The sequence below is a fragment of the Procambarus clarkii genome, chromosome 5 (genome assembly GCF_040958095.1).
Source record: "Procambarus clarkii isolate CNS0578487 chromosome 5, FALCON_Pclarkii_2.0, whole genome shotgun sequence".
NCBI lineage: Eukaryota > Metazoa > Arthropoda > Malacostraca > Decapoda > Cambaridae > Procambarus > Procambarus clarkii.
In genome coordinates, this window is record NC_091154.1 from 12,802,646 (window position 1) to 12,822,338 (window position 19,693).

Below are 19,693 nucleotides of genomic sequence, written 5' to 3' on the forward strand. Positions count from 1 at the left end.
AGGTGGTGAAGGGTTGGGTAGGTGGTGAAGGGTAGTGAAGGTGGTGAAGGGTAGGGAAGGTGGTGAAGGGTAGGGACGGTGGAGAAGGGTAGTGAAGATGGTGAAGGGCAGGGAAGGTGAAGGGTAGTGAAGGTGGTGAAGGGCAGGGAAGGTGGTGAAGGGTAGGGAAGGTGGTGAAGGGTAGTGAAGGTGGTGAAGGGCAGGGAAGGTGGTGAAGGGCAGGGAAGGTGGTGAAGGGTAGGGAAGGTGGTGAAGGGTAGTGAAGGTGGTGAAGGGTTGGGTAGGTGGTGAAGGGTAGGGAAGGTGGTGAAGGGTAGGGAAGGTGGTGAAGGGTTGGGTAGGTGGTGAAGGGCAGGGAAGGTGGTGAAGGGTAGGGAAGGTGGTGAAGGGTTGGGTAGGTGGTGAAGGGCAGGGAAGGTGGTGAAGGGTAGGGAAGGTGGTGAAGGGTAGTGAAGGTGGTGAAGGGTAGTGAAGGTGGTGAAGGGTAGTGAAGGTGGTGAAGGGTAGTGAAGGTGGTGAAGGGTAGGGAAGGTGGAGAAGGGTAGTGAAGGTGGTGAAGGGTAGGGAAGGTGGTGAAGGGTAGGGAAGGTGGTGAAGGGTAGTGAAGGTGGTGAAGGGTAGGGAAGGTGGTGAAGGGTAGTGAAGGTGGTGAAGGGTAGGGTAGGTGGTGAAGGGTAGGGAAGGTGGTGAAGGGTAGTGAAGGTGGTGAAGGGTAGGGTAGGTGGTGAAGGGCAGGGAAGGTGGTGAAGGGTAGTGAAGGTGGTGAAGGGTAGGGAAGGTGGAGAAGGGAAGTGAAGGTGGTGAAGGGTAGGGTAGGTGGTGAAGGGTAGGGAAGGTGGTGAAGGGTAGGGAAGGTGGTGAAGGGTAGTGGAGGTGGTGAAGGGCAGGGAAGGTGGTGAAGGATAGGGAAGGTGGTGAAGGGTAGGGAAGGTGGTGAAGGGTAGTGAAGGTGGTGAAGGGTAGGGAAGGTGGTGAAGGGCAGGGAAGGTAGTGAAGGGAAGGGAAGGTGGTGAAGGGTAGGGAAGGTGGTGAAGGGTAGAGTAGGTGGTGAAGGGTAGGGAAGGTGGTGAAGGGCAGGGAAGGTGGTGAAGGGCAGGGAAGGTGGTGAAGGGCAGGGAAGGTGGTGAAGGGTAGGGAAGGTAGTGAAGGGCAGGGAAGGTGGTGAAGGGTAGAGTAGGTGGTGAAGGGTGGGGAATGTGGTGAAGGGCAGGGAAGGTGGTGAAGGGCAGGGAAGGTGGTGAAGGGCAGGGAAGGTGGTGAAGGGTAGGGAAGGTGGTAAAGGGCAGGGAAGGTGGTGAATGGCAGGGAAGGTGGTGAAGGGCAGGGAAGGTGGTGAAGGGCAGGGAAGGTGGTGAAGGGTAGGGAAGGTGGTGAAGGGCAGGGAAGGTGGTGAAGGGCAGGGAAGGTGGTGAAGGGCAGGGAAGGTGGTGAAGGGTAGAGTAGGTAGTGAAGGGTTGGGAAGGTGGTGAAAGGCAGGGAAGGTGGTAAAGGGCAGGGAAGGTGGTGAAGGGTAGAGTAGGTGGTGAAGGGTGGGGAAGGTGGTGAAGGGTAAGGAAGGTGGTGAAGGGTAGGGAAGGTGGTGAAGGGTAGAGTAGGTGGTGAAGGGTAGGGAAGGTGGTGAAGGGTAGTGAAGGTGGTGAAGGGTAGGGAAGGTGGTGAAGGGTAAGAAAGGTGGTGAAGGGTAGGGTAGGTGGTGAAGGGTAGGGAAGGTGGTGAAGGGTAGGGAAGGTGGTGAAGGGTAGTGAAGGTGGTGAAGGGTAGGGAAGGTGGTGAAGGGTAAGGAAGGTGGTGAAGGGTAGGGAAGGTGGTGAAGGGTAGAGTAGGTGGTGAAGGGTAGGGAAGGTGGTGATGGGTAGTGAAGGTGGTGAAGGGTAGGGAAGGTGGTGAAGGGTAGGGAAGGTGGTGAAGGGCAGGGTAGGTAGTGAAGGGTAGGGAAGGTAGTGAAGGGTAGGGTAGTTGGTGAAGGGTAGGGAAGGTGGTGAAGGGTAGGGAAGGTGGTGAAGGGTAGGGAAGGTGGTGAAGGGTAGGGAAGGTGGTGAAGGGTAGGGAAGGTGGTAAAGGGTAGGGTAGGTGGTAAAGGGTAGGGAAGGTGGTGAAGGGTAGGGAAGGTGGTGAAGGGTAGGGAAGGTGGTGAAGGGTAGAGTAGGTGGTGAAGGGTAGTGAAGGTGGTGAAGGGTAAGGTAGGTGGTGAAGGGTAGGGTAGGTGGTGAAGGGTAGGGTAGGTGGTGAAGGGTAGGGAAGGTGGTGAAGTGTAGAGTAGGTGGTGAAGGGTAGAGTAGGTGGTGAAGGGTAGTGTAGGTGGTGATGGGTAGGGTAGGTGGTGATGGGTAGGGTAGGTGGTGAAGGGCAGGGTAGGTGGTGAAGGGTATGGAAGGTGGTGAAGGGTAGGGTAGGTGGTGATGGGTAGGGTAGGTGGTGATGGGTAGGGTAGGTGGTGAAGGGTAGGGAAGGTGGTGAAGGGTAGGGTAGGTGGTGAAGGGCAGGGTAGGTGGTGAAGAGTAGGGAAGGTGGTGAATGGTAGAGGTGGTGAAGGGCAGGGTAGGTGGTGAAGGGTAGGGAAGGTGGTGAAGGATAGGGTAGGTGGTGAAGGGTAGGGTAGGTGGTGATGGGTAGGGTAGGTGGTGAGGGGTAGGGAAGGTGGTGAAGGGTAGGGTAGGTGGTGAAGGGCAGGGTAGGTAGTGAAGGGTAGAGAAGGTGGTGAAGGGCAGGGTAGGTGGTGAAGGGTAGGGAAGGTGGTGAAGGGTAGGGTAGGTGGTGAAGGGTAGGAAAGGTGGTGAAGGGCAGGGAAGGTGGTGAAGAGTAGAGTAGGTGGTGAAGGGTAGGGAAGGTGGTGAAGGGTAGTGAAGGTGGTGGAGGGTAGGGAAGGTGTTGAAGGGTAGGGAAGGTGGTGAAGGGTAGGGAAGGTGGTGAAGGGTAGGGTAGGTGGTGAAGGGTAGGTTAGGTAGTGAAGGGTAGGGAAGGTAGTGAAGGGTAGGGTTGGTGGTGAAGGTTAGGGAAGGTCGTGAAGGGTAGGGAAGGTGGTGAAGGGTAGGGAAGGTGGTGAAGGGTAGAGTAGGTGGTGAAGGGTAGAGTAGGTGGTGAAGGGTAGGGTAGGAGGTGAAGGGTAGGGTAGGTGGTGAAGGGTAGGTTAGGTAGTGAAGGGTAGGGAAGGTAGTGAAGGGTAGGGTAGGTGTTGAAGGGTAGGGAAGGTGGTGAAGGGTAGGGAAGGTGGTGAAGGGTAGGGTAGGTGGTGAAGGGTAGGTTAGGTAGTGAAGGGTAGGGAAGGTAGTGAAGGGTAGGGTAGGTGGTGAAGGGTAGGGAAGGTGGTGAAGGGTATGGGAGGTGGTGAAGGGTAGGGAAGGTGGTGAAGGGCAGGGAAGGTGTTGAAGGGTAGGGAAGGTGGTGAAGGGTAGGGAAGGTGGTGAAGGGTAGGGTAGGTGGTGAAGGGTAGGTTAGGTAGTGAAGGGTAGGGAAGGTGGTGAAGGGTAGAGTAGGTGGTGAAGGGTAGAGTAGGTGGTGAAGGGTAGGGTAGGTGGTGAAGGGTAGGGTAAGGGGTGAAGGGTAGGGAAGGTGGTGAAGTATACACACAACTATAGTGACCCCACACAACTATAGTGACCCCAGACAACATCAATAGTGACCCCAGACAACACCAATAGTGACCCCAGACAACACCAATAGTGACCCCAGACAACACCAATAGTGACTCCAGACAACACCAATAGTGACCCCAGACAACACCAATAGTGACTCCAGACAACACCAATAGTGACCCCAGACAACACCTATAGTGACCCCAGACAACACCTATAGTGACTCCAGACAACACCAATAGTGACCCCAGACAACACCTATAGTGACCCCAGACAACACCAATAGTGACCCCAGACAACACCAATAGTGACTCCAGACAACACCAATAGTGACCCCAGACAACACCTATAGTGACCCCAGACAACACCAATAGTGACTCCAGACAACACCAATAGTGACCCCAGACAACACCTATAGTGACCCCAGACAACACCAATAGTGACTCCAGACAACACCAATAGTGACCCCAGACAACATCTATAGTGACCCCAGACAACACCAATAGTGACTCCAGACAACACCAATAGTGACCCCAGACAACATCTATAGTGACCCCAGACAACACCAATAGTGACTCCAGACAACACCTATAGTGACCCCAGACAACTATAGTGACCCCAGACAACACCAATAGTGACCCCAGAAAACACCAATAGTGACCCCAGACAACACCTATAGTGACCCCAGACAACACCAATAGTGACTCCAGACAACACCTATAGTGACCCCAGACAACACCAATAGTGACTCCAGACAACACCAATAGTGACCCCAGACAACTATAGTGACCCCAGACAACACCAATAGTGACCCCAGAAAACACCAATAGTGACCCCAGACAACACCTATAGTGACCCCAGACAACACCAATAGTGACTCCAGACAACACCAATAGTGACCCCAGACAACACCTATAGTGACCCCAGACAACTATAGTGACCCCAGAAAACACCAATAGTGACCCCAGACAACACCTATAGTGACCCCAGACAACACCAATAGTGACTCCAGACAACACCAATAGTGACCCCAGACAACATCTATAGTGACCCCAGACAACACCAATAGTGACCCCAGACAACACCAATAGTGACTCCAGACAACACCTATAGTGACCCTAGACAACACCTATAGTGACCCCAGACAACACCAATAGTAACCCCAGACAACACCAATAGTGACCCCAGACAACACCAATAGTGACCCCAGACAACACCTATAGTAACCCCAGACAACACCAATAGTAACCCAGACAACACCAATAGTAACCCCAGACAACACCAATAGTGACCCCAGACAACACCAATAGTGACCCCAGACAACACCAATAGTGACTCCAGACAACACCTATAGTGACCCTAGACAACACCAATAGTGACTCCAGACAACACCTATAGTGACCCTAGACAACACCAATAGTGACCCCAGACAACACCAATAGTAACCCCAGACAACATCTATAGTGACCCCAGACAACACCAATAGTGACCCCAGACAACACCAATAGTGACTCCAGACAACACCTATAGTGACCCTAGACAACACCAATAGTGACCCCAGACAACACCAATAGTAACCCCAGACAACACCAATAGTAACCCCAGACAACACCTATAGTGACCCCAGACAACACCAATAGTGACCCCAGACAACACCTATAGTGACCCCAGACAACACCTATAGTGACCCCAGACAACACCTATAGTGACCCCAGACAACACCAATAGTGACCCCAGACAACTATAGTGACCCCAGACAACACCTATAGTGACCCCAGACAACACCAATAGTAACCCCAGACAACACCAATAGTGACCCCAGACAACATCTATAGTGACCCCAGACAACATCTATAGTGACCCCAGACAACACCAATAGTGACCCCAGACAACATCTATAGTGACCCCAGACAACACCTATAGTGACCCCAGACAACATCTATAGTGACCCCAGACAACATCTATAGTGACCCCAGACAACACCAATAGTGACCCCAGACAACACCAATAGTGACCCCAGACAACAATAGTGACCCCAGACAACACCAATAGTGACCCCAGACAACTATAGTGTCCCCAGACAACAATAATGACCCCAGACAGCTATAGTGACCCCAGACAACACCTATAGTGACCCCAGACAACACCAATAGTGACACCAGACAACTATAGTGACCCCAGACAACACCAATAGTGACCCCAGACAACAATAATGACCCCAGACAACAATAATGACCCCAGACAACTATAGTGACCCCAGACAACACCAATAGTGACCCCATACAACACCAATAGTGACCCCAGACAACTATAGTGACCCCAGACAACACCTATAGTGACCCCAGACAACACCTATAGTGACCCCAGACAACACCAATAGTGACCCCAGACAACACCAATAGTGACCCCAGACATCTATAGTGCCCCAGACAACACCAATAGTGACCCCAGACAACACCAATAGTGACCCCAGACAACACCTATAGTGACCCCAGACAACACCAATAGTGACCCCAGACAACACCAATAATGACCCCAGACAACACCTATAGTGACCCCAGACAACACCTATAGTGACCCCAGACAACACCAATAGTGACCCCAGACAACACCAATAGTGACCCCAGACATCTATAGTGACCCCAGACAACACCAATAGTGACCCCAGACAACACCAATAGTGACCCCAGACAACACCAATAGTGACCCCAGACAACACCAATAGTGACCTCAGACAACACCAATAGTGACCCCAGACAACACCAATAGTGACCCCAGACAACACCAATAGTGACCTCAGACAACACCAATAGTGACCCCAGACAACACCAATAGTGACCCCAGACAACACCAATAGTGACCCCAGACAACACCAATAGTGACCCCAGACAACACCAATAGTGACCTCAGACAACACCAATAGTGACCCCAGACAACACCAATAGTGACCTCAGACAACACCAATAGTGACCCCAGACAACACCAATAGTGACCCCAGACAACACCAATAGTGACCTCAGACAACACCAATAGTGACCCCAGACAACACCAATAGTGACCCCAGACAACACCAATAGTGACCCCAGACAACACCAATAGTGACCTCAGACAACACCAATAGTGACCCCAGACAACACCAATAGTGACCCCAGACAACACCAATAGTGACCTCAGACAACACCAATAGTGACCCCAGACAACACCAATAGTAACCTCAGACAACACCAATAGTGACCCCAGACAACACCAATAGTGACCCCAGACAACACCAATAGTGACCCCAGACATCTATAGTGACCCCAGACAATACCAATAGTGACCCCAGACAACACCTATAGTGACCTCAGACAACACCAATAGTGACCCCAGACAACACCAATAGTGACCCCAGACATCTATAGTGACCCCAGACAACACCAATAGTGACCCCAGACAACACCAATAGTGACCTCAGACAACACCAATAGTGACCCCAGACAACACCAATAGTGACCCCAGACAACACCTATAGTGACCCCAGACAACACCAATAGTGACCTCAGACAACACCAATAGTGACCCCAGACAACACCAATAGTGACCTCAGACAACACCAATAGTGACCCCAGACAACACCAATAGTGACCCCAGACAACACCAATAGTGACCTCAGACAACACCAATAGTGACCCCAGACAACACCAATAGTGACCCCAGACAACACCAATAGTGACCCCATACAACACCAATAGTGACCTCAGACAACACCAATAGTGACCCCAGACAACACCAATAGTGACCCCAGACAACACCAATAGTGACCTCAGACAACACCAATAGTGACCCCAGACAACACCAATAGTGACCCCAGACAACACCAATAGTGACCTCAGACAACACCAATAGTGACCCCAGACAACACCAATAGTGACCCCAGACATCTATAGTGACCCCAGACAACACCAATAGTGACCCCAGACAACACCTATAGTGACCCCAGACAACACCAATAGTGACCCCAGACAACAGCTATAGTGACCCCAGACAACTATAGTGACCCCCAGACAACACCAATAGTGACCCCAGACAACAGCTATAGTGACCCCAGACAACTATAGTGACCCCAGACAACAGCTATAGTGACCCCAGACAACACCAATAGTGACCCCATACAACACCAATAGTGACCCCAGACAACACCTATAGTGACCCCAGACAACACCAATAGTGACCCCAGACAACACCAATAGTGACCCCAGACAACACCAATAGTGACCCCAGACAACACCAATAGTGACCCCAGACAACACCTATAGTGACCCCAGACAACACCTATAGTGACCCCAGACAACACCAATAGTGACCCCAGACAACGCCAATAGTGACCCCAGACAACACCAATAGTGACCCCAGACAACACCAATAGTGACCCCAGACAACACCAATAGTTACCCCAGACAACACCAATAGTGACCCCAGACAACACCTATAGTGACCCCAGACAACACCAATAGACACCCCAGACAACACTAATAGTGACCCCAGACAACACCAATAGTGACCCCAGACAACACCAATAGTGACCCCAGACAACACTAATAGTGACCCCAGACAACACCAATTGTGACCCCAGACAACACCAATAGTGACCCCAGACAACTATAGTGACCCCAGACAACACCTATAGTGACCCCAGACAACACCAATAGTGACTCCAGACAACACCTATAGTGACCCCAGAAAACACCAATAGTGACCCCAGACAACACCAATAGTGACCCCAGACAACACCAATAGTGACCCCAGACAACTATAGTGACCCCAGACAACACCAATAGTGACTCCAGACAACACCTATAGTGACCCCAGAAAACACCAATAGTGACCCCAGACAACACCAATAGTGACCCCAGACAACACCAATAGTGACCCCAGACAACTATAGTGACCCCAGACAACACCTATAGTGACCCCAGACAACACCAATAGTGACTCCAGACAACACCAATAGTGACCCCAGAAAACACCAATAGTGACCCCAGACAACACCTATAGTGACCCCAGACAACACCAATAGTGACTCCAGACAACACCAATAGTGACCCCAGACAACATCTATAGTGACCCCAGACAACATCTATAGTGACCCCAGACAACACCTATAGTGACCCCAGACAACACCTATAGTGACCCCAGACAACACCTATAGTGACCCCAGACAACACCAATAGTGACCCCAGAAAACACCAATAGTGACCCCAGACAACACCAATAGTGACCCCAGAAAACACCAATAGTGACCCCAGACAACACCTATAGTGACCCCAGACAACACCTATAGTGACCCCAGACAACACCTATAGTGACCCCAGACAACACCTATAGTGACCCCAGACAACACCAATAGTGACCCCAGACAACACCAATAGTGACCCCAGACATCTATAGTGACCCCAGACAACACCAATAGTGACCCCAGACAACACCTATAGTGACCCCAGACAACACCTATAGTGACCCCAGACAACACCAATAGTAACCCCAGACAACACCAATAGTGACCCCAGACAACATCTATAGTGACCCCAGACAACATCTATAGTGACCCCAGACAACGCCAATAGTGTCCCCAGACAACATCTATAGTGACCCCAGACAACACCTATAGTGACCCCAGACAACATCTATAGTGACCCCAGACAACATCTATAGTGACTCCAGACAACACCAATAGTGACCCCAGACAACACCAATAGTGACCCCAGACAACACCAATAGTGACCCCAGACAACACCAATAGTGACCCCAGACAACACCAATAGTGACCCCAGACAACTATAGTGTCCCCAGACAACAATAATGACCCCAGACAGCTATAGTGACCCCAGACAACACCTATAGTGACCCCAGACAACACCAATAGTGACCCCAGACAACTATAGTGTCCCCAGACAACAATAATGACCCCAGACAGCTATAGTGACCCCAGACAACACCTATAGTGACCCCAGACAACACCAATAGTGACTCCAGACAACACCAATAGTGACCCCAGACAACATCTATAGTGACCCCAGACAACACCAATAGTGACCCCAGACAACACCTATAGTGACCCCAGACAACATCTATAGTGACCCCAGACAACACCTATAGTGACCCCAGACAACACCTATAGTGACCCCAGACAACACCTATAGTGACCCCAGACAACACCAATAGTGACTCCAGACAACACCAATAGTGACCCCAGAAAACACCAATAGTGACCCCAGACAACACCTATAGTGACCCCAGACAACACCAATAGTGACTCCAGACAACACCAATAGTGACCCCAGACAACATCTATAGTGACCCCAGACAACATCTATAGTGACCCCAGACAACACCTATAGTGACCCCAGACAACACCTATAGTGACCCCAGACAACACCAGTAGTGACCCCAGACAACACCAATAGTGACCCCAGACATCTATAGTGACCCCAGACAACACCAATAGTGACCCCAGACAACACCTATAGTGACCCCAGACAACACCTATAGTGTCCCCAGACAACACCAATAGTAACCCCAGACAACACCTATAGTGACCCCAGACAACATCTATAGTGACCCCAGACAACATCTATAGTGACCCCAGACAACACCAATAGTGACCCCAGACAACATCTATAGTGACCCCAGACAACACCTATAGTGACCCCAGACAACATCTATAGTGACCCCAGACAACATCTATAGTGACCCCAGACAACACCAATAGTGACCCCAGACAACACCAATAGTGACCCCAGACAACACCAATAGTGACCCCAGACAACACCAATAGTGACCCCAGACAACACCAATAGTGACCCCAGACAACACCAATAGTGACCCCAGACAACTATAGTGTCCCCAGACAACAATAATGACCCCAGACAGCTATAGTGACCCCAGACAACACCTATAGTGACCCCATACAACACCAATAGTGACCCCAGACAACTATAGTGTCCCCAGACAACAATAATGACCCCAGACAGCTATAGTGACCCCAGACAACACCTATAGTGACCCCAGACAACACCAATAGTGACCCCAGACAACTATAGTGTCCCCAGACAACAATAATGACCCCAGACAACAATAATGACCCCAGACAACACCAATAGTGACCCCAGACAACACCAATAGTGACCCCAGACATCTATAGTGACCCCAGACAACACCAATAGTGACCCCACACAACACCAATAGTGACCCCAGACAACACCTATAGTGACCCCAGACAACACCTATAGTGACCCCAGACAACACCAATAGTGACCCCAGACAACACCAATAGTGACCCCAGACAACACCTATAGTGACCCCAGACAACACCTATTGTGACCCCAGACAACACCAATAGTGACCCCAGACAACACCAATAGTGACCCCAGACATCTATAGTGACCCCAGACAACACCAATAGTGACCCCAGACAACACCAATAGTGACCTCAGACAACATCAATAGTGACCCCAGACAACACCAATAGTGATCTCAGACAACACCAATAGTGACCCCAGACAACACCAATAGTGACCTCAGACAACACCAATAGTGACCCCAGACAACACCAATAGTGACCCCAGACAACACCAATAGTGACCCCAGACATCACCAATAGTGACCTCAGACAACACCAATAGTGACCCCAGACAACACCAATAGTGACCCCAGACAACTATAGTGACCCCAGACAACACCAATAGTGACCCCAGACAACACCAATAGTGACCCCAGACAACTATAGTGACCCCAGACAACAGCTATAGTGACCCCAGACAACACCAATAGTGACCCCAGACAACACCAATAGTGACCCCAGACAACACCTATAGTGACCCCAGACAGCTATAGTGACCCCAGACAACACCTATAGTGACCCCAGACAACACCAATAGTGACTCCAGACAACACCAATAGTGACCCCAGACAACATCTATAGTGACCCCAGACAACACCAATAGTGACCCCAGACAACACCTATAGTGACCCCAGACAACATCTATAGTGACCCCAGACAACACCTATAGTGACCCCAGACAACACCTATAGTGACCCCAGACAACACCTATAGTGACCCCAGACAACACCAATAGTGACTCCAGACAACACCAATAGTGACCCCAGAAAACACCAATAGTGACCCCAGACAACACCTATAGTGACCCCAGACAACACCAATAGTGACTCCAGACAACACCAATAGTGACCCCAGACAACACCAATAATGACCCCAGACAACACCAATAATGACCCCAGACAACACCAATAGTGACCCCAGACAACACCAATAGTGACCCCAGACAACACCAATAGTGACCCCAGACAACTATAGTGACCCCAGACAACACCAATAGTGACCCCAGACAACACCAATAGTGACCCCAGACAACACCAATAGTGACCCCTGACAACACCAATAGTGACCCCAGACAACACCAATAATGACCCCAGACAACACCAATAGTGACCCCAGACAACTATAGTGACCCCAGACAACACCAATAGTGACCCCAGACAACACCAATAGTGACCCCAGACAACACCAATAGTGACCCCAGACAACACCAATAGTGACACCAGACAACACCAATAGTGACCCCAGACAACTATAGTGACCCCAGACAACACCAATAGTGACCCCAGACAACACCAATAGTGACCCCAGACAACACCAATAGTGACCCCAGACAACACCAATAGTGACCCCTGACAACACCAATAGTGACCCCAGACAACACCAATAATGACCCCAGACAACACCAATAGTGACCCCAGACAACTATAGTGACCCCAGACAACACCAATAGTGACCCCAGACAACACCAATAGTGACCCCAGACAACACCAATAGTGACCCCAGACAACACCAATAGTGACCCCAGACAACACCAATAGTGACCCCAGACAACACCAATAGTGACCCCAGACAACACCAATAGTGACCCCAGACAACACCAATAGTGACCCCAGACAACACCAATAGTGACCCCAGACAACACCAATAGTGACCCCAGACAACACCAATAGTGACCCCAGACAACACCAATAGTGACCCCAGACAACACCAATAGTGACCCCAGACAACAGCTATAGTGACCCCAGACAACTATAGTGACCCCAGACAACACCAATAGTGACCCCAGACAACACCAATAGTGACCCCAGACAACACCAATAGTGACCCCAGACAACACCAATAGTGACCCCAGACAACACCAATAGTGACCCCAGACAACACCAATAGTGACCCCAGACAACACCAATAGTGACCCCAGACAACACCAATAGTGACCCCAGACAACAGCTATAGTGACCCCAGACAACTATAGTGACCCCAGACAACACCAATAGTGACCCCAGACAACACCAATAGTGACCCCAGACAACACCAATAGTGACCCCAGACAACACTAATAGTGACCCCAGACAACACCTATAGTGACCCCAGACAACACCAATAGTGACCCCAGACAACTATAGTGACCCCAGACAACACCAATAGTGACCCCAGACAACACCAATAGTGACCCCAGACAACTATAGTGACCCCAGACAACGCCAATAGTGACCCCAGACAACACCAATAGTGACCCCAGACAACACCAATAGTGACCCCAGACAACTATAGTGACCCCAGACAACACCAATAGTGAACCCAGGCAACACCAATAGTGACCCCAGACAACACCAATAGTGACCCCAGACAACACCAATAGTGACCCCAGACAACACCAATAGTGATCCCAGACAACACCAATAGTGACCCCAGACAACACCAATAGTGACCCCAGACAACTATAGTGACCCCAGACAACGCCAATAGTGACCCCAGACAACACCAATAGTGACCCCAGACAACACCAATAGTGACCCCAGACAACACCAATAGTGACCCCAGACAACACCAATAGTGACCCCAGACAACACCAATAGTGACCCCAGACAACACCAATAGTGACCCCAGACAACACCAATAATGACCCCAGACAACACCAATAGTGACCCCAGACAACACCAATAGTGACCCCATACAACTATAGTGACCCCAGACAACACCTATAGTGACCCCAGACAACACCAATAGTGACCCCAGACAACTATAGTGACCCCAGACAACACCTATAGTGACCCCAGACAACACCAATAGTGACCCCAGACAACTATAGTGACCCCAGACAACACCAATAGTGACCCCAGACAACACCAATAGTGACCCCAGACAACACCAATAGTGACCCCAGACAACACCAATAGTGACCCCAGACAACTATAGTGACCCCAGACAACACCTATAGTGACCCCAGACAACACCAATAGTGACCCCAGACAACTATAGTGACCCCAGACAACACCTATAGTGACCCCAGACAACACCAATAGTGACCCCAGACAACTATAGTGACCCCAGACAACACCTATAGTGACCCCAGACAACACCAATAGTGACCCCAGACAACACCAATAGTGACCCCAGACAACACCAATAGTGACCCCAGACAACACCAATAGTGACCCCAGACAACACAATAGTGACCCCAGACAACACCTATAGTGACCCCAGACAACACCAATAGTGACCCCAGACAACTATAGTGACCCCAGACAACACCTATAGTGACCCCAGACAACACCAATAGTGACCCCAGACAACTATAGTGACCCCAGACAACACCTATAGTGACCCCAGACAACACCAATAGTGACCCCAGACAACTATAGTGACCCCAGACAACACCTATAGTGACCCCAGACAACACCAATAGTGACCCCAGACAACTATAGTGACCCCAGACAACACCAATAGTGACCCCAGACAACTATAGTGACCCCAGACAACACCTATAGTGACCCCAGACAACACCAATAGTGACCCCAGACAACTATAGTGACCCCAGACAACACCAATAGTGACCCCAGACAACTATAGTGACCCCAGACAACACCTATAGTGACCCCAGACAACACCAATAGTGACCCCAGACAACTATAGTGACCCCAGACAACACCTATAGTGACCCCAGACAACACCAATAGTGACCCCAGACAACTATAGTGACCCCAGACAACACCTATAGTGACCCCAGACAACACCAATAGTGACCCCAGACAACACCAATAGTGACCTCAGACAACACCAATAGTGACCCCAGACAACACCAATAGTGACCCCAAACAACACCAATAGTGACCCCAGACAACGCCAATAGTGACCCCAAACAACACCAATAGTGACCCCAGACAACACCTATAGTGACCCCAGACAACACCAATAGTGACCCCAGACAACTATAGTGACCCCAGACAACACCAATAGTGACCCCAGACAACTATAGTGACCCCAGACAACACCAATAGTGACTCCAGACAACACCAATAGTGACCCCAGACAACATCTATAGTGACCCCAGACAACACCAATAGTGACCCCAGACAACACCTATAGTGACCCCAGACAACATCTATAGTGACCCCAGACAACACCTATAGTGACCCCAGACAACACCTATAGTGACCCCAGACAACACCTATAGTGACCCCAGACAACACCAATAGTGACTCCAGACAACACCAATAGTGACCCCAGACAACACCAATAGTGACCCCAGACAACACCAATAGTGACCCCAGACAACACCAATAGTGACCCAGACAACACCAATAGTGACCCCAGACAACACCAATAGTGACCCCAGACAACACCAATAGTGACCCCAGACAACACCAATAGTGACCCCAGACAACACCAATAGTGACCCCAGACAACACCAATAGTGACCCCAGACAACCTATAGTGACCCCAGACAACACCAATAGTGACCCCAGACAACACCAATAGTGACCCCAGACAACACCAATAGTGACCCCAGACAACACCAATAGTGACCCCAGACAACACCAATAGTGACCCCAGACAACACCAATAGTGACCCCAGACAACTATAGTGACCCCAGACAACACCAATAGTGACCCCAGACAACACCAATAGTGACCCCAGACAACACCAATAGTGACCCCAGACAACCTATAGTGACCCCAGACAACACCAATAGTGACCCCAGACAACACCAATAGTGACCCCAGACAACACCAATAGTGACCCCAGACAACACCAATAGTGACCCCAGACAACACCAATAGTGACCCCAGACAACACCAATAGTGACCCCAGACAACACCAATAGTGACCCCAGACAACACCAATAGTGACCCCAGACAACACCAATAGTGACCCCAGACAACACCAATAGTGACCCCAGACAACTATAGTGACCCCAGACAACACCAATAGTGACCCCAGACAACACCAATAGTGACCCCAGACAACACCAATAGTGACCCCAGACAACACCAATAGTGACCCCAGACAACACCAATAGTGACCCCAGACAACACCAATAGTGACCCCAGACAACACCAATAGTGACCCCAGACAACACCAATAGTGACCCCAGACAACACCAATAGTGACCCCAGACAACACCAATAGTGACCCCAGACAACACCAATAGTGACCCCAGACAACACCAATAGTGACCCCAGACAACAGCTATAGTGACCCCAGACAACTATAGTGACCCCAGACAACACCAATAGTGACCCCAGACAACACCAATAGTGACCCCAGACAACACCAATAGTGACCCCAGACAACACCAATAGTGACCCCAGACAACACCAATAGTGACCCCAGACAACACCAATAGTGACCCCAGACAACACCAATAGTGACCCCAGACAACACCAATAGTGACCCCAGACAACAGCTATAGTGACCCCAGACAACTATAGTGACCCCAGACAACACCAATAGTGACCCCAGACAACACCAATAGTGACCCCAGACAACACCAATAGTGACCCCATACAACTATAGTGACCCCAGACAACACCTATAGTGACCCCAGACAACACCAATAGTGACCCCAGACAACTATAGTGACCCCAGACAACACCAATAGTGACCCCAGACAACACCAATAGTGACCCCAGACACACTAATAGTGACCCCAGACAACACCAATAGTGACCCCAGGACAACACCATAGTGACCCCAGACAACACCATAGTGACCCCAGACAACACCAATAGTGACCCCAGACAACCTATAGGACCCCAGACAACACCTATAGTGACCCCAGACAACACCAATAGTGACCCCAGACAACTATAGTGACCCCAGACAACACCTATAGTGACCCCAGACAACACCAATAGTGACCCCAGACAAGCTATAGTGACCCCAGACAACACCAATAGTGACCCCAGACAACACCAATAGTGACCCCAGACAACACCAATAGTGACCCCAGACAACACCAATAGTGACCCCAGACAACACCAATAATGACCCCAGACAACACCAATAGTGACCCCAGACAACACCAATAGTGACCCCATACAACTATAGTGACCCCAGACAACACCTATAGTGACCCCAGACAACACCAATAGTGACCCCAGACAACTATAGTGACCCCAGACAACACCTATAGTGACCCCAGACAACACCAATAGTGACCCCAGACAACTATAGTGACCCCAGACAACACCAATAGTGACCCCAGACAACACCAATAGTGACCCCAGACAACACCAATAGTGACCCCAGACAACACCAATAGTGACCCCAGACAACTATAGTGACCCCAGACAACACCTATAGTGACCCCAGACAACACCAATAGTGACCCCAGACAACTATAGTGACCCCAGACAACACCTATAGTGACCCCAGACAACACCAATAGTGACCCCAGACAACTATAGTGACCCCAGACAACACCTATAGTGACCCCAGACAACACCAATAGTGACCCCAGACAACACCAATAGTGACCCCAGACAACACCAATAGTGACCCCAGACAACACCAATAGTGACCCCAGACAACAATAGTGACCCCAGACAACACCTATAGTGACCCCAGACAACACCAATAGTGACCCCAGACAACTATAGTGACCCCAGACAACACCTATAGTGACCCCAGACAACACCAATAGTGACCCCAGACAACTATAGTGACCCCAGACAACACCTATAGTGACCCCAGACAACACCAATAGTGACCCCAGACAACTATAGTGACCCCAGACAACACCTATAGTGACCCCAGACAACACCAATAGTGACCCCAGACAACTATAGTGACCCCAGGCAACACCAATAGTGACCCCAGACAACTATAGTGACCCCAGACAACACCTATAGTGACCCCAGACAACACCAATAGTGACCCCAGACAACTATAGTGACCCCAGACAACACCAATAGTGACCCCAGACAACTATAGTGACCCCAGACAACACCTATAGTGACCCCAGACAACACCAATAGTGACCCCAGACAACTATAGTGACCCCAGACAACACCTATAGTGACCCCAGACAACACCAATAGTGACCCCAGACAACTATAGTGACCCCAGACAACACCTATAGTGACCCCAGACAACACCAATAGTGACCCCAGACAACACCAATAGTGACCTCAGACAACACCAATAGTGACCCCAGACAACACCAATAGTGACCCCAAACAACACCAATAGTGACCCCAGACAACGCCAATAGTGACCCCAAACAACACCAATAGTGACCCCAGACAACACCTATAGTGACCCCAGACAACACCAATAGTGACCCCAGACAACTATAGTGACCCCAGACAACACCAATAGTGACCCCAGACAACTATAGTGACCCCAGACAACACCTATAGTGACCCCAGACAACACCAATAATGACCCCAGACAACACCAATATTTAACCCAAACAACTTTATCATTGTGTTCATTGCTGTCTTCTTTTATGTGCTAGCCATATGCTGTATTGTGCCTACTAATTTTTATCAACTACCATTCAAGCTGTCATTGCAATCAATCTGAGCTACCTATGTGCTTTAATATACCTACAATTTTCTCTCATCTTTTATTTTTTTTCTTGCCTTGTAAGTGTTATCATTTTTTTTATAAATTTTTCAGGTATTTACCTACTTATAATTTTCTTAGATTAAGGACCTGCCCGAAACGCTGCGCGTGCTAGTGGCTTTACAAGATTGTATATTGACACCAGTAATTCCATCTATCATCATACTATCATGCAAGAGGAGCCACACATCTATGGATCATCCAATAAAATCAGCAGACTTCTAGATGTTACTACTGCTCGGCTTAGTCTCGGTTACAAGTATCTCTGGGAATTCTCATTATCTGCTGATGTAGACCTGACCAAATGTAAACTGTGTCAACAAAATTATTCGCACACCCTCCGTCACTATGTGATGGAGTGCGAAAAGATACGTGAATTTAGAGACAATTCTATAACCAATGTTCCAGCGATGTGTCAATATTTCATTCAAAATGATCTGCTACCAGAAATTTTAGCCAAATATCCCCAGTTTGCTAACTGTAGGTAGTAACTAAGTGATTGTAACCTATCCACCGCTGCCCACTGGATGGGGGGCGGCGTGCAGGACAAACATATCAATTGTGACACTAGCTCTCCACATATGTCAGTTGCTTAATTTAGAACCTGTACTTGAGGTCGATCTCGAACCCGCTCTATTATTCTCTCATCTATCCTTATCTCAACTTTGAGATATAGAGATATATACAAGAGTTGTTACATTCTTGTACAGCCACTAGTACGCGTAGCGTTTCGGGCAGGGCCCTGGAATACGATCCCCTGCCGCGAAGAATCGTTTTTTCATCCAAGTACACATTTTACTGTTGCGTTAAACAGAGGCTACAGTTAAGGAATTGCGCCCAGTAAATCCTCCCCGGCCAGGATACGAACCCATGACATAGCGCTCGCGGAACGCCAGGCGAGTGTCTTACCACTACACCACGGAGACTGTAAATGTGAAGGAGAATGTTAGATATTAAGTCACTGCACATCCTCTCAAGTTTAAAACTCTAAATTGTAATATCAATCCTGACCTTAAAAGCTTCTTAGAAGGTTGTAACAGAACCCATGAGCATCACACCAGATCAAATACCTATTTGATATTCCAAGAGTACGACTTAATAACACCAGATATGCTTTACAAATCAAGGGACCCAGAATGTGGAATGACCTTCCCAATCATGTCAAAGACT

General features: G+C 49.6%; 1 protein-coding gene across 1 annotated transcript in view; it reads left to right on the top strand.

Annotated features, from left to right (window-relative positions):
* Positions 1 to 19,463, top strand: part of LOC138352364 (uncharacterized) — a 46,811-nt gene extending 27,348 nt beyond the window's left edge. The window contains exon 4 of the mRNA XM_069304809.1: positions 18,605 to 19,463. Within this exon, the coding sequence (XP_069160910.1) occupies positions 18,605 to 18,609 (5 nt within the window). The 3' untranslated portion in view covers positions 18,610 to 19,463. The remainder of the gene's footprint in view (positions 1 to 18,604) is intronic.
* Positions 19,464 to 19,693: the final 230 nt, after the last annotated feature.